The sequence below is a fragment of the Lonchura striata genome, chromosome 18 (assembly GCF_046129695.1).
Source record: "Lonchura striata isolate bLonStr1 chromosome 18, bLonStr1.mat, whole genome shotgun sequence".
Classification (NCBI taxonomy): domain Eukaryota; kingdom Metazoa; phylum Chordata; class Aves; order Passeriformes; family Estrildidae; genus Lonchura; species Lonchura striata.
The window spans coordinates 12,558,445-12,574,677 of NC_134620.1; the positions used below are offsets into that span (position 1 = coordinate 12,558,445).

General features: G+C 44.1%; 1 protein-coding gene across 1 annotated transcript; it reads left to right on the forward strand.

Annotated features, from left to right (window-relative positions):
* The first annotated feature begins 1,454 nt into the window (after positions 1–1,454).
* ANAPC5 (anaphase promoting complex subunit 5) lies at positions 1,455–14,336 on the forward strand. Its single transcript, XM_021532722.2, has 17 exons — positions 1,455–1,713; positions 1,810–1,889; positions 2,536–2,645; positions 3,048–3,243; positions 4,240–4,306; positions 5,052–5,153; positions 6,231–6,421; positions 7,260–7,341; positions 7,999–8,088; positions 8,983–9,164; positions 9,632–9,767; positions 9,997–10,071; positions 10,870–10,991; positions 12,114–12,221; positions 12,735–12,882; positions 13,474–13,636; positions 13,988–14,336. The coding sequence occupies exons 1-17, from the start codon at positions 1,510–1,512 to the stop codon at positions 14,200–14,202; spliced, it is 2,271 nt and encodes a 756-aa protein (XP_021388397.1). The 5' UTR covers positions 1,455–1,509; the 3' UTR covers positions 14,203–14,336.
* Positions 14,337–16,233: the final 1,897 nt, after the last annotated feature.

Consider the following 16,233-nt stretch of genomic DNA (forward strand, 5'->3'; position numbering starts at 1 on the left):
AAATTGACCTTTAAAACATAATAGCTGCTGTTACTTCCTGGGCTCAGTACTCAGACACAGCTCAATGAGTTCATTGAGGGCGAGGAAAGGATCATTAATTACGCCAGCAGCAGCAGCAGCAAGCTACAAGGTTAAGTTTCTTAAATGTAAATGTATCCTAGAAAATTACCCCCTGCTTGATTTGCCTCCTCCTCCTCCTCTCACCACCCCCAGGCATGAATCAGGAGCAGCGCGATGGAGATCCCCAGGGACATGCAGATGTATAATAATATTGAGTTTTGTTTTGCTCTCACTTACAAAAATGAAAACTGTTATAATAATTGGAGTATTTTCTTTGGGAATATGATGCCTTAATGAAGTACTTTAACAAGTTATTGAGAAAATAAAAACTTACCTGTGGAAACACCTTTATGGCATCACAATTAACTTGCAGGAAATCCAGAGGGGAGTGAATTCACTCTGTGGTGTTCTCTGTAACATGGGAATGCTTGTGTCAGAGCACAGAGAAAATGCATTAGATATGTGGGTTTGTCTCAATTTTACTGTATAAAAGATGTAACTTTTTACCCCTTGAGCTGCTTGACTTGTGGAAACCTCCACCTTGCAGCTTGTGCAGAATAAACACCTCATTTCAAACCAGACTCTGCCTGTTTAGAGAGCTCCCAAAATCAGTAACCCCACCAAGCCACTGCCCGTGGTCACCTGTACCTCACCAGGAACAAGTGTGGCCAGCTCCATTAGTCACAGGATCATTAAAGTCAGAAAAGACTTCCAAGACCATCAAGTCCAACCTGTGGCCAATCACCAAACCCTAGTGCAAAGAGCCATGTCTGCCTGTTTTTGGCACACTTTCATGCATGATGACTCCACTGCTTCCCTGGTCAGACCCTTCCAATGCTTCACCACTCTTTCAGTGCAGAAATTTGTCCTGATGTTAGCCCTGCCCCAGCCTGAGCCGTTCCCTCTCCTCCCGTCCATGTTCCCTGGAGCAGAGCCCGAATCCCCAGCTGTCCTGTCAGGAGTTGTGCTGAGCCAGAAGTTCCCTCTGAGCCTCCTTTTCTCCAGGCTGAGCCCCTTCCCAGCTCCCTCAGCCCCTTCCCAGCTCCATTCCCTGCCCTGGACACGCTCCAGCCCTCCAGGTCTTGCTTGGCGTGAGGGGCCCAGAACTGACCCCAGGGTTGGCGGCGCCTCAGCAGTGCCAGCACAGAGAGAAAACCTCTGTTCCCTTATCTAGCCCACCTCAGGGCTGCAGAGGCCCAGGCGCAGCCCACGCCCTCGCAGTTTGCGGCCTGGCTGCTCTGCGGGGCACTTCGGGCAGCAGCCTGGCCACCGCGCGGACCCTTCCCTCCCCGGAACGTCTCTTTCGCACCCGTCCCGTCGCGACGGCCCCGCCGTGTCGGCGCACAGCCCCTCCCGTGATTGGCTGCGGCGCGGCGCGCGGGGGCGGTGATTGGCCGGCGCGGGGGGCGCGCGCGGTTTCCCGGGCGACGCGCGGCCCTGGGCGCCGCCATGGCGAGCGTGCACGAGAGCCTGTACTTCAACCCGATGCTGACGAACGGCGTCGTGCACGCGAACGTGTTCGGCGTCCGCGACTGGGTCACCCCGCACAAGATGGCCCTGCTGGTGCTGCTCAGCGAGCTGGGCCGCGCCGGCGCGCAGCTCGGCCTGCTGGAGCGCCGCCGGCTCAACCGGCTGCTGCTGCCGCTGCTGCAGGTCGGGGGCCGGGCCGGGCCGGGCCGGGCTGGGCTCGGGGGGAAGGGGGGCCCCGTTGTGTCGCGGCCTGTCGCGACATGTCGCTGTCGCCCGCAGGGTCCGGATATGGCGCTGTCGCGGCTGCGCAAGGCCATCGAGGAGTGCTGCCCGCACCTGGCCGCCTCCGTCCACATCAGGTGCGGGGCCGGGCGGGGAAGCGCCGCCGGGGAAAGCTCCGAGCTCTCCGTGTCCGCTCTGAGCGCTCTGGCACTGGAAATGTCCCGTTCTGAAAGAGAACCTTTGGGCCAAAACTCTACCGCGATAGACTTCGTACTTGTCGTAACTAAATTCTGAAAGGCACCAACACGGAAGTCATCAGATTTAAAGTTTCTGTGGGGCAGAAGATCTGTTGTCATGTCAGATAACTCACTCAACAGCAACAGTTCCAAAAATGCAAGCAGTACTAAAAATTTAAAATTGTAACATTTTTTAAATTGAAAAAAAAAGGAGGGGGGGGAAAGGATTCCTATTTGTTTTAAGAATAACCATCTAATCTAATTATTCTCTTAATAAAGACCTATTTAAAAAGAAAAAAAAGCCCAAACCTGATGATGATGATGATGATTATTATTATTTGGCTTACCATTATTTAATATTATCTTATTTATCTCAGTAGAAAAACCTCCTGGGGTCCAAGAAATTAGTTATTACTTGTTTGTATTTACTCATTTATCCAGGGGAATGTTTTATTTGATGTCTATATTAATATCCTAAAACATGTAATTTTTTTCTCTGTTGTCTGTATTAATACCCTAAAAAATGACATTTTCTTCCCCTGTTTAGGTTAAAACTTATGGCAGAAGGAGAACTGAAAGATATGGAACAATTTTTTGATGATCTTTCAGATTCATTCTCAGGGACAGAGCCAGAAGTTCATAAAACAAGTGTAGTAGGTAAATAATTGTTATCCATAAGCTGTTTTTATTGTGATATCTGTCATTGATATCATTCCCTCAGGACACAGCTCTGTTTTTTGGGGAGGTGTGAAATTGCAGAATGTCATTTTCTCTTGCTAGGATGTTGCATATTAACTGATAGTTTTGCATATTATGAGGTTGTTACTGACTTTAACAATTTATCACTTATCTTTAGTGAGATTTACTTCTAATTTAAGACCAGATTTACACCCTGCAACACTGAGTTGTATCACTGAGATGAGACTCAGTAATTTCTATTTAATTTCTCAATCATTTCTGCTTAATGAGGAGCTAAATGATGTTGTTGAAGCTGCTGGCCATGATTTTGGTCTCCTGTCAGCAGCAGCCCGTGCTCACATCTGGCATTTCCCTCTCCAGGTCTGTTCCTGCGCCACATGATCCTGGCATACAACAAACTTTCCTTCAGCCAGGTCTATAAACTTTACACAGCACTCCAGCAGTACTTCCAGAAGGATGAGACAAAGGATGGAGCTGACGAGAATGAGATGGAGCTGACAAATCCTGAGGAGCTGGATGGCAAAATGGAGAAAGAAGAACTTGATGGGCCTTTAAGGTGATAAAGGCTTTTCCACCTCTTAAGGAAATTAATCTTTTATTTGTTTAAACTCTCCTACAGCCGGGCTGAGCTCTGTGGCCGCTCGTTTCCTTGGTGCCACCGTGTGGTAGCATTTGTCAGTGGCTCGGGAAGGTGGCACTGCCCATCCTCATCCTCCCCGAGGGAACCACAGCCCAAAGGCAGTTGCTGCCCACAATTTCCCGCTGCTGAGTGACTCCTCTGGTTGTCACATGCTAAAACTGTTGGAGAGGTCACTTCTGCTTCCAGCAAGGAAAGATTGCTCAATAAGGAGAAGTTAAGCTGAATGGTTTTGTTTTGCTTTTCACTGTTCTCCAAATAAAAGAACTCGTGTCTGTTTTCCTCAAAAAGGAGAAGCAAATACTGAGAGTTTTCACTTGCTGAAGAGGTGCTCCATTTTAAGAATAATCCTGAAAGTATTTGATGTGTCCATATATTTAAAATGTACTTTGCAAGCTGTGTTTGTGTAAACTTGTGCAGGAGTTACTGCCTCATGGGTCAGACAGCAGCTTTTGGGGTCTGGCTGTGGGCTGGACTCGCTGGCTTTCCACAGAGTAAATGTCTTGCAGAACAGCTGTTTCCAGCAGTGATGGATGTGGCCAAAGTGCCAGTTCATCTCCTTGGGACTATCTTCAGAAAACAGAAAAACAGAGCAGAGCCATTTGAATATGTCAGCCCCAAATCTCCTCTCTGCTCTATTTCTTTAGGGTTTTTTAGGGGTATATTTAGGGTGATGTTGCTCTCAACTATGGTGTTTGTAGGTTGAAACTAAACGGTGTGAAATCATTTAGATTGCTGACTTTGATGGAGTAGATTTTGTTCTTTTGTTCTTTATTAAGTCTTCTCAGTGTTCTTTCATGCTTTGAGCTGTAATATCTCAGAAAACTTTATAAAGCAGAAGTGTGGGGTGTCTGATGAAACGTGTTTGTGTGTTGTCTTTCCTTGCCCCTGTTTCTAATCAGTGTTTCTTACCAGGGAAGAAGAGATAGCCTGCAGTGGGCCTCTTTCCCAGAAACAAGCAGAGTATTTTCTTTCTCAGCAGGTATGTTAATTCTCATTAAAGTGGAGGAAATGTTCCATAACACAAATTTCACCTTGAATTTTACCCACAGTGTCAGCTGAGATGTTTCCTCTGGTCTGGTAGAGGCTTGTTGATATCTTGCCTGTTGTTGCTCAGAGTGAGCACTTGGGGCTATGAGTGTTTTATCCAGACATGTCACCATATGCTGATATTTGGTTCTCAGAAGGTCCTTCTGCTCTGCTTGCCTCACATTTCTGTGAAATGTGCAGTTTTGTTGGTTATTCCAGCTGGTAAATAAAAAAGGGAACAGAAATACACATGGACACAAATGTCAGTAATTCAATAGTCACTAATGCTAATTTTAGTAACTACGTTTTTGTGATTTTTCTAATTAATCTAACTGCTTGCCAAAGCAAACTAAATTTATAAATTTGTTTTCCTGAGGTTTTTTTTTTTTTTTTGTATGAGAAGATACATGTAATGCCAGTGAACAATGTGTGGCAGTAGTTCTTCAGAGAGAAGCTTAACCAGAATTCTTTAAGTGCCTTTAAACAGTCTTTGAATGTAAGCTCTGTAAGCTCTGGAAATTGAACACTGTAATGTAGTATAGAACTGCCACTGTCATAATAGACAGAGCTGCTACAAAATCTTCTTTAATGTCCTCTCCAAGCAGATAACAACCTGACAATCCTGCACCACAATATATTTTTATAACCCTCCTTATGGAGTTACATATCTTACATGTACTGTTCAAATTTTATTCCAGGCTTCTTTACTAAAGAATGATGAGACAAAGGCTCTTGCTCCAGCATCTTTACAAAAGGAATTGAACAACTTGTTAAAATTTAATCCCGACTTTGCTGAAGCAGTAAGTATCTTTGTCTTCATCCAGAATGGTTGTAAAAGGATTTCTTATCTCAAGGATAGGATTATTTGGAAGTGATTTATTCTCTATTGAAATATAAGTAGATGATAAAACTGTGAGCAAGTTGCATGTAAATGTTTAGTAATTCAGACTAAAACTCTTGAAGGTACAGAAACCTTAATTAAGCAGAGTACTTCTCCTTCATGCACAGATATAAACCTCTTAATTTTGGTGTGACTGAGTGCATTCTTGTTCAACTAAATCTAAAACTTTACATCTTTTACCCACATTTTCCTAAGCAATTTCAGGCCTCATTCTCCTGCAGTTTAAAAATCAGTATGAAGTGCAATATCTGTTAATTTTGCTGGCAGTTGTTCACTTTGCTTCTGGTCATTAATAGCAATTTATACTGAAAGCCACAGACAACTCATGCTGAGAGGTGTTTCCAGACCTGTGAGCTCTTGTTCTGTTCCTCAACAGCTTCTTCTTGAGCAACTTCCATCAGTTCAACTCCTTCCTGCCTTGCTTTCTACCTCTTTCTCCCAGCAGCCCTGGGCTGAACAGACAGGATTTTCCTTGCTGCTGTTTGGAAGGGTATCCTTGAAAGGGCTGCCGTAGTCCCTGGCTGGACTTCACAACATAAAGGATTATCCTGCCCAGGTCTCAATGCCAAAAAGAAAATACATAATTTTAGCATCTCCTTTCTATCTGCACAGCATTTGGAAGCAGTGCTGGTGTTTCTTAGTATCTTCTTGAGTGCAGACACTGTGGGAGTCCTGCCTCCATTCCCAATCTCACATAAGCACAGGTGTATGCAGAGAGCTCAGACTCTCTGGGATCATTCTGACAGCCAGATCTCGTAATCTTCACCATTTGGCAGGCCCTGTTAGGGCAGACAGCCAATATCGTCCAAGAAATTATCCAATTTTACTTAGAAATTCTGCCTAGGCAGTATCAGTATTGCAACTTCCTATCAGTATTTCACAGTTAGGTGTTTTGGACAGAAACACCTAGTAATTATAAACAAAAACTCTGGTTTAGTACCTGTACAATTAAAGCTGATTTTGTTTCCCTTTCCAGCATTATTTAAGCTACTTAAACAGCCTCAGGGTGCAAGATGTCTTCAGTTCCACACACAGCCTCCTGCACTACTTCGACCGGCTGATCCTCTCGGGGGCAGAGAGCAAAAGCAACGGGGACGAAGGCTACGGGCGGAGCCTGCGCTACGCCGCGCTCAACCTGGCGGCCCTGCACTGCCGCTTCGGCCACTAGTAAGGAGCTCACCCGCCCTGGGGCATGGCGAAGTGCTGACACACACCTCCCCTTCCTTCTGAGAATCCCTGCAGGGCCTTTCTCTCACTCCACAGCAGCTGCGGTTGGGTTGGGATCCTCTTGCGATCTTGGTTTGTTTGGGTCCGTTTTGGTTTTGATGTTTATTTGGTTTCCATAATAACTGAGCCATCTAAGAGTTGATATTTGTCTGTGTCCTGGGTATATTTTAAGTGTTCAATTACATTTCCATGACCTCAGAAGGGTCAGTGGGTATGAATGCCTATTTCCATCCATATTTTCAAGAAAGTGGGGTTAGTTTTCTGCAAGTCAGCATAGAGCTGATGATCTGGCAAAAGAATAATTAAACCAAAAAGCCGTCCGAGCTTTTAAAATTTAAAATGCCATACGGGTTGGGATTTATTTTGTTGATAAAGCTGGCCTACCCATCTTCATTTATGGTTTGCCTTTATTGATTGCTGCCTGGAGGCATGATGTGAAAGGACTGGAGAGGGGAAGGACATTGCAAAGTTGAGAGCAGCAATTTCTACACAGGGAGATTGTAAATGTTGTCCCTGTTCAAACAATAACTTGGCACTGTGGCCTGTAGAGTTTGAAAGCCCATCTAGGGGTTACAGCTGCATTTTGGTTTGCAGATGCTGTCAGACTTACTGTCCTGAAAACCAGAATGTAGTGCTGAGTGCTGGGAGGAAAACACAGGCTGTTAAATCAGAGATCTGAGTGCAATATGCATAATTCAGATCAATATTCCTCTTGATCAGGATGCTGTATCTTAAGCACTATAGGAATACTAATTGTTCTCCCTCTGTCTGCTCATAGCCAGCAGGCTGAGCTGGCACTTCAGGAAGCCATCAGGATTGCCCAGGAGTCCAATGACCACGTCTGCCTGCAGCACTGCCTGGTAAGAGCTCTGTCCAAATGGGCTTGGGTCGTTCTGCTCAGGGAACTGCTGCAGAACTTCTCTCACAGCAGCATCTCCCCCAGAGCATTTGACTGCCCAGCAGTGGGGTGACATCACTCCTGGCACACAGGGCAACAAGCTGCAGGATCATGGGATGTTGCAGCTTAGGGTTAATTTCTTAAGCAGGAATTGTTATCCCAGAGATCTCAGTAGTAAGCTCAAAGCTGAGTCTTAGATGTTGTAAAAAGAAGTATTTCAGAAGCTTCCTCCTTCCTTTTCTGTTGAATTCTCAGAGTAAGCAGCCACCTTTAGAGCAAGCAAAGTGGGAGGGAAGGACTTGGATTTCTCTCTATTTTTTCCCCTGTAATTAACATTATGATGAGTTGACATCAAAGGTATCAGAGGTGCTGCATTCCACAGTTCCCTGTATTTTTGTACATCACTGAACCTCCAGCGTTGGCTGGTGCCACACCAGCATCCCAGCCTAGATGCACTTCTGATATCTTTTGTGCAGCATTTCATAGAAGTTTCCTTAGAATCAATCCTCAAGTGGTTTGCATTTCCAGTGAGTTTTGGTGCATTCTGTAACAGCAAGCCAAGTTAAGTGCTGCAGCCATCAGTTATTTGCAATGAGATTTCGATATTTTTCCTTGCTAGAGTTGGTTGTACATCCTGGAACAGAAGATCTTTGATAGCTGTGTTCTGCTGGAGCACTCTGTGAACAAATCCTTACATTTTGGATTGCCAGTGAGTCCATTTCATCAATCCTTAACTTTATTCTGGGACAAATCCATGTGGCGATGGGCGTGTGTGCGATCAGAGTTTGGGGTTTTATGGCTTGTCTGTTCAAAATATGTGACTGGATTTAAACAAACATGTTTTAACACTCCAAAATCTAGCTGTTTCTGTGACTTTTATAGCCTTCATATTAACAAGCCAGAGTTGAGTTGCTTTAATGCCACAGCATTATTGCAAGGCTCACTGGTTTGCCTTCTAAGCTTGATTTTCAGGCAGAAAAACTCTGGCTACTGGCCCAGGCACCATTTTGTTACAATCTGGTGCTCAGGGGAGGTTCTTAGGCCTCCACCTTCCCTGAAGCTCAGTGCTGATGCCTCTGTCAGGGCTTTGAACACATTTACTTGTACAGATCTGTGAAATCTTGCAGGGCAGCCCTCCCCTTTGGTACTTCATTCCCTGGTAGATCTGTTGTCTGTTAATGTTTAGTTCTGTCTTCCCAAAATCCGCAATTCCTTTGTTAAGAGAATTGTTCTAAAATGGACTAAACTGGTGTTGTTGGGAGATAGGAGCAGACATGGCCTCTGTGGGGAAGGGAAGGAAAGCAAAGGCTCTGTTTTCACAGCAGTTCTGGAGAAATCCAGGTACTGGTCCTGTCCTCCTCCATAAGATTTCTGTGTGGGGGAGTGGAAATTACCTTCCACATCCAACAAAATGACATTCACATATGTGTGGGTGTGCATAAGTGAGTATTTAAAGAAATGCCTGGAGCAGTATTCCTTTGTCTGTGCTGTGTTTTTAGGATTCTTTTTTAGTAGTTTAGAACTCTGCTCCAGTGTAATTTGCAAGCCTGGGGTACTCTGTTGTCTTCTAACACTGTAGGTATGTTTTTTTCCTTCTTCTCAGTATCTTGCTTCCTTGGGAATCCAGTCCTTGGTTCAGCAAAGAGCTTTTGCAGGAAAGGCTGCCAACAAACTAATGGATGCCTTAAAAGATTCTGATCTGTTGCATTGGAAGCACAGCCTGTCAGAGCTCATAGACATCAGCATAGCACAGAAAACAGCCATTTGGAGATTATATGGCCGCAGGTATTTGCTTTCTTTGCAACTCCTGGATTAGCTGCTGCACTTGTTAGCACGTAATGCATTTATATAGGTGTAACAAGTGACTGTGTCTCTCCAGTGCACTAAAATAAAGCAATCAGACTGATTCAGTGTGGGCTGAGTGCAATTATTTCCATTCTCTTGTGTTCCTTGAAAACTCATACCAAAGAAGAGATAGAGTTTCCATTTAGTAGTGGCAAATAGATAATAAATTGTTCCTGTGCCCTCACTTTCAGCATCTCTGTGCTTTGGCTGTGTGCAGCTTTCAGTCTGTAGAACTTGCTGTGCCTGCACAGTCCAGGGTCCCTGGACAGCAGTTATTTTACAAGTTTTCCTTCTCCCTAGGCCCTTGACTTAACCAGACAATGTAGACTATTGTCATAACAAGACCATAGATTAAAAATTGTTGTTGTTTGCTGCTTGAAAACTAAAAGATATTTCTCTTGCACAAGCACCATGGCACTTCAGCAAGCCCAGACCTTGCTGAGCATGAACAGTCTGGAAGCTGTGAACGTGGGCGTTCAGCAGAACAACACCGAGTCCTTTGCCGTGGTGTTGTGTCACCTGGCAGAGCTGCACGCCGAGCAGGTGAGCTCTGGGGCTGCTTGCACAAAGTGCCTTTTGCTGAGAGGAGTGTGGGTGTTACTGACAGAGGGTGCAAGACTTGACTTGTGGTTTTTTCTGCCTTTAATGCCTACTCTGGGGACAGAGGCAATGCAGGGTGTTTGCTTGGCAAATCCCTTCCCTGAGGGTTGTGCAGAAAGGGAGGGGAGCAGGGCCTGCCCCGTGCATTAATCATTGTCCTTCTGTGTTCCAGGGCTACTTTGCAGCTGCTTCTGAAATACTGAAACACCTGAAGGAGAGATTCCCTCCCAACAGTCAGCATGCACAGGTAGAATACTTAGCATTCAGCCTGTCAGTTATGTAACTATTATACAGTAGGATCTGAATCCCACTGCTCCTGAATTTTCCTCTGGATGCCTTGGGCTATACATTTTCTCATTTCCCTTGGCTCATCCTCATGGGAAGCTGTGCAGCATGAGCTTTTTTATAAAAGCAGGAAAAACTGCCTGTGTTGTTTTCAGACTGGTGAGACATCTCTCTCACCACAACCTCCTAAGATGAAGCTGTTCAAATAGAAATTTCATTAACAGAGGAATATACATCAGCTTCATGAGCACATAGAGCAATTAAATGCTCTGCATCGATTTGAAGCTTCAAAGTTCTGTTTAATTAGTGCTGCTTATTTTGATATATTACAATCCAGAAATAACTGAGATAATAGGCTAATAACCTGATTTTTGTGTGACTCTGGGAAACATTGCCACAGGAGTCTATAAGATAGTATTTACGTTGAAGTGTTCAAGATCCCATTAGATATAGTGTGAGCCTTCTCTTCACAACAGAGCAAATCTACTTGTCTACAAGTCTCAAATCATTAGTAATGATTTAAAAGAGCCTTTTCACATAAAATGCAGTCAAGTAGGTGAGCTTCAATATTGAAACATTAATCCAGCCCTGAGCATTTCTGTTGAGGACAGTAATTCAGTAAATCCAATAATTGGACAGTGGAGTTAGTATGTCTAGAGATAAATACCCCCAGGGGAAAATAAAAAGTAAATTCTAATTTGGGATTAGCAAATGAGCAGGCACAACTTCTAAAACTTGTTTCTGGATGTTCTTTGTTTAGCTTTGGATGCTGTTTGATCAGAAAATACAGTTTGAGCGAGCCATGAATGATGGCAAATACCATGTAGCAGATTCTCTTGTAGCAGGGATTACAGCACTTAATAGCATTGAAGGTGTATACAGGTAAGAAATTGTGGGTCTTCATGCACTTGCAGGTGTGTTCCATGAAGATAATGAAAAATTTAGCAAAATGATCACTGGCAGTCACAGTGCTTACATATTTTCCTCTTTCCAGAACATTGGTCATGTTATCTAACCGATAGGGCTATTCCCTTAGAGCAGCTCCTGCAATAATAATTTGTAGTTGTTTATCTGGGCATCTTAAGAACTGGAATAGCTGAAGTTGGTGTTATTCTAGAGCTGTAAATCTGTCGTGGTAAGGTCTTCAAAATCTACTATACTCAAACCTGAGCACAAAGCAGATTTTTATGTCAAATAGCTGGGGAGGGAGCTCAGGCCTTGAGTGAATTCCTCTGTGGCCTGGGTTCTACATCTCCAAAATGGAACAATGTGATTTTTTTTTTCACTCACCTTAATGGGGTCTTGTTCCTAAATGGGAATGACATGTTAAAAATAGTTACAGTTAAGATTTGGTGTTTGGTGAATATGAAAACCAACTTAGTATTGAAAGAATTTCTTATTGGTTTTCAATGAGGCAAAACACCTAAAAGCAGCCAGTGCCAGTCAGCCAGAAGAGCAGTATTCAAGCTGTGGGACCTGATGCTTGTCCTTCTGGAATTGGACTGATCATGAGTTCCCTGATCTTTAAATATTCTCTTCAGTGTCTGATTCAGGGTGTTTGTACCCATCCCCTGCTGTTGTGCATTTGGTCCTGACTTCCCTGCTCTCCATTTCCCTGTTGCTCTGCATCCTTTGTTAGTTGAGGCCAATTATAGCTGCTTTACCTCACACCTGTTTTTCTCACAGATAATTACTTATGTTGTCTAGCTTGCATGTCCTCCCACTTCTGCTGCCTGTTTGGCCTTTGGTTTTGGCAATCCCTGGTTTCTATCTAAAGCTGTTTTATGAGTTTGATCCTTTCTGCCTGGGAGTTGTCCAGTTGGCACCAGGGAGATCTGTTTTTCCTCTTGTCTGTGTGTGCAGCATGTGTACACTTTGTCAGGGTGCCAGTCTGCAGTTACAAGAAACACAGGTCACAACATAGAGACCTGTTTTACTGTGTTCTGAAGAGCAGAATTCTATATGAAATACAAAAGTAGTGATGTTTTCTTTCTACCACGACAGAAAAGCCATTGTATTGAAAGCCCAAAATCAAATGACAGAGGCACACAAACTTCTGCAGAAATTGTTGATCCACTGCCAGAAAATCAAGAACACCGAGATGGTGATTAGGTAAGAATGTTTCATTTTCAAAGTATTAAAGCCACTTTGCAGTGATTAGAATCAGCCATTTCAATTTGTCTGTGTTCAGACTTCACTAGTCTTCAGATTACCTGCTGTGATTCTGAGATTACAGAGTCATTTCAATTATTAATCACAGTATGGAGGAATCCTCAAAATATTGTGTCATTTTAACCTAGTTATTTTTAATATGTAGACTAAAAGGTGGTAAACTTAAAAGTTCCATGAAGATTAATGGAAGAAGGAAACACTGCATCTAAAATAAATAGGGAATGTATGTGTGGTTTTACCTTGGTGTAAATCTTGAGAGAGCTACAGAGTTACTTAATCTTTTGTATGCCTGTGGCATCTCCTCTTAAGGGTGTAATTTAAATTTATTGTATATGCAGCGGCGTAATTCATAATAATACCAATACCATTGTGGATGGAATAATTCCCTGAGGAACAAGAGGACATTTTTCATCCAGAGTAAAGGTTTGTAAGTGCTTGTCCCTGTTTGGTCAGGGTGCTGCTGTCCATAGCAGAGCTGTACTGGAGATCCTCGTGTCACACCATCGCGCTGCCGGTGCTGCTCCAGGCTCTGGCCCTCGCTCGGGAGTACAGCCTGCAGTACTTGGCTTCTGAAACCGTGCTCAACTTGGCTTTCTCCCAGGTAGGTCTGATTTGTGTTTTCACAGGGCTGCAGGGCAACATTTATTCTGGGAATCTGGATACTGTTTTTACTCGGTGAGATTTAAGAACACAACCTTGCAGGAAGTAAATTATTGATTGTGAAGAAGCAAACTCTGAATGTAAAAGCTTTCGAGGAAGTTAATAAAAGTTGAGTTTTGTGTGTATTACTAAAATGTATAGTTATTGTATATAATTAAGCAGCATAAATTTCCCCTGTCTTAATGTCTTCAGTTATTTTTTTATGCTGGTATTTTGGCTTTCTAGCAGCACAGGTTGACTTGTATATTAAAAATAATGCTGGCAATGAGTTCAGTTATATTGTTTATTCTGAGAGGCATGGTTGTCAGCACTGCCTGAGTGGAGAAGCCTTTCCTGGTCATTTCAGAGAGCAGCTCATTTCTACTCACAAGTTTTGATTTAAAAGAAGATTGTGGGGAAAAAGCTGAGAAAAAAAAAAAAAAGGTGTGTGTTACATCATGTTATTAGAAACAGATATGGCTTCTGTTGGTGTTCCCTGAAGAAGCTGCTAATATCAGTGGATTCCAGTATGAGACCAACATTTATCTTTCAGCTGATCCTTGGCATTCCTGAACAAGCCCTGAATATCCTGCACATGGCAATAGAACCGATCTTGGCCCACGGAGCCATCCTGGACAAAGGCTGTGCCATGTTCTTGGTGGCCAAATGTCAGGTGGCTTCTGCAGATTCCTACACTCCACAAAAGAAGATTGAAGGTAGTGTGAAGAGTAATTCTCCCTGAAACTGCTCAGAAGTGCAAACCAGTCTCTGTACTGGAGTCCTGCCACACCAGCGTGCGCTACCTGGTTATTGTATACAGAATTCATTTGGAATTAGTTGTTGCACAGATGTTTATAATGGAACATTGTTTATCTGCATACTTTCACACACATATTTTGCAGCAAAGGCTGAATAATAGAAGCTAGTTGAGAGACCATGTTGCTAAGACACAAATGGTTTTATAAAGCTGAGGAATTTGTAATTGGCCTCCTTAGACTTGAGCTGCCTTGCTTGGAGTTGTTACTGTGATATTTTCTTAAATATGAATGTCCTCCATTTTCCCACAGCTTTGGAATCTGCTATCTCCAATCTAAATGAAGCCAAGGCTTACTTTGCCAAAGTGGACTGCAAAGAGCAACTCAGAGACGTTCTCTACTTCCAAGCCCGGCTGTTCCACACCCTCGGCAGGACCCAGGAAAGGAACAAATGTGCCATGTTGTTCCGTCAGCTGCACCAGGAGCTGCCAGCACACGGTGTCCCCTTAATCAATGCCTTCAAGTGATGCATTTAAAGATGAGATTTGTTTGTTTTCCTGTTTTGGCTTCATTTGTTTATTTTTTTACAAACATCTTTTTTCTTGTATTCAGTCATCCATGCTTCAGAATAACTGCCAATAAATCATGGTCTGCTCTTGAACAAACTTGTGTTTTGTAACACAAATGTCATTTTCCACCTATTTAACTTTTATTCTGTACTTGAAACTAAGAAATTAGTGGAGAAAAAAGAAAAAATATCCTCTCGACTGTGTTATAAACACACTGAGGGGAGCAATGCAGTCACGAAGAAGTAGTGTTCTGTTCTTAGTAGTGACATTTCCCTAATCAATGCAAGCTTTATGAACACAGGGGTATAAAAAATAGTGGGAAATGTAGGCAAAGCTCCTTTGTGCTCTTTTTAACTGGTATGGAAGGGGGAGTCTCATTTAGAAGGTGTCCTTGCTTTTAACCTGTCTGCAGTTGCTGTTTATGCTGCAGAAACAGATGGTGCTGGCAGAAGGGGAAAAAACAGAGTTCAGTCGAGAGGTGTAACAGGGCAAAGTCCAAAGGCACTTGTTTCATGTGTCGTTGTGCAGAGCAGGGATGAGGAGCATGAAGAGTGGGAAACAACAGCCCCAGCTCAGCTGAAATGTTTTCATTGTGTGTGTTCTCCCCTCAGCACTCTGTGTCATTCACCTGCTCTGCTTTTATGGGTGAATAAATGGAGACCACAACTGACTGAAGTATCTGGAGGGGCCAAGAAATCTCCAAGAAATCTGGAGAGGGACTTTAGACAAGGGCCTGGAGTGACAGAACATGGGGAATGGCTTCCCACTGGCAGAGGGCAGGGTTAGATGGGATACTGGGAGAAATTCTCCCCCGTGAGGGAGGCCCTGGCACAGGGTACCCAGAGAAGCTGTGGTTGTCTCACCCCTGGAAGTGTCCAAGGTCCCAGACTGGACAGGGCTTGGAGCAACCTGGGATAGTAGAAGATGTCCCTGCCCATGGGTGGACTTTGAGATCCCTTCCATCCCAAACTATTCTATAACTGAGTATGTGATGTGCTGGCATTGACTGCCAGCAATAAGATCCTCATTTTGGAAGAAAATTTCATTTTGGATGTAGTGTGGATTTGAGGGCAGATGGAATTGCACTCCTTTTGTGGGTGCCAGTCACCTGGTGACTGTAGAAAAGCTGAGCATCATTAAACCCCAGGAGCTACCCTGCTTGAAGCAGCAGATTTAACTGTGGCATTGCCAGATCAGACTTAAACCTGGTTCTGCTGGAGCTGGGTCAGGTAAGGAGGAAGAGAGAAGTACTAAGGTGTGGCTGAGACAAGGATAGTCCGGTGGTAGTTTACACATTCCATTAATTAGTGCTGCATCGGGACTGTTGGCAGATCTTCAGGGCCTTGATTTTAAAAGGAGGTTTCCAACAGCAAAGGGGAACCCAGCTTTGTGGAACGCTGGTGAGGGCTCATTCCCTCTCTGCTGTGTTTTAACCAACATCGAGGAGTTTAAGCCCTAACATGTTCGGAGCACCTACTGTGTTCCGGTAAGTGCATAAACCTGATTTTTAGAGTGGCTTTCAAGAGTCTGGTCAGAAAGACAGTGTTTATCGACAAATCTGGCATGGAGGAGCAAAGCTGGCTCTACTCTGGGGAGCTCTACAGTGTCAAAGTGGTGCCCACGAACGAGCCTTGAAGCAAAATGAGGAAGAGGGTTTGGTCAGCTGTGGCATTTGCATTGCTAAAAGCTGAAGCTGTCGCTTCATGAAAAGAAAACCGGGGGTGAGCTTGGTGCAGAAATGGTGCTGGATGGAAATAAAAACAAACCCCAAATACCGGACAAAGCAAGGGGTATGTTTGCCGAGGGCTGGTGTCAGCCGGGGTGTTAAAGGCCGTGCCCGTGAGCTCTGTCTCAACACTGCAGAGCTGCAACTTGAGCGGGAACTCTTTGGTAGTGGTCTGCGGCATTTCCAAACAACTGTTTTCCAAACCTCCCCTTTAGGTGATGATTTGGGCAATCGCTCCGTGCGGGGGAACTGGCGCAGGTCAC

Bases quoted from the DNA above. Each gene is read 5' to 3' on its own strand.
- ANAPC5 (XM_021532722.2), top strand. From the start codon at position 1,510: ATGGCGAGCGTGCACGAGAGCCTGTACTTCAACCCGATGCTGACGAAC. The intron at 2,646-3,047 runs GTAAATAATTGT...TTCCCTCTCCAG, and splicing joins TCATAAAACAAGTGTAGTAG to GTCTGTTCCTGCGCCACATG. The intron at 8,089-8,982 runs GTGAGTCCATTT...CCTTCTTCTCAG, and splicing joins CCTTACATTTTGGATTGCCA to TATCTTGCTTCCTTGGGAAT.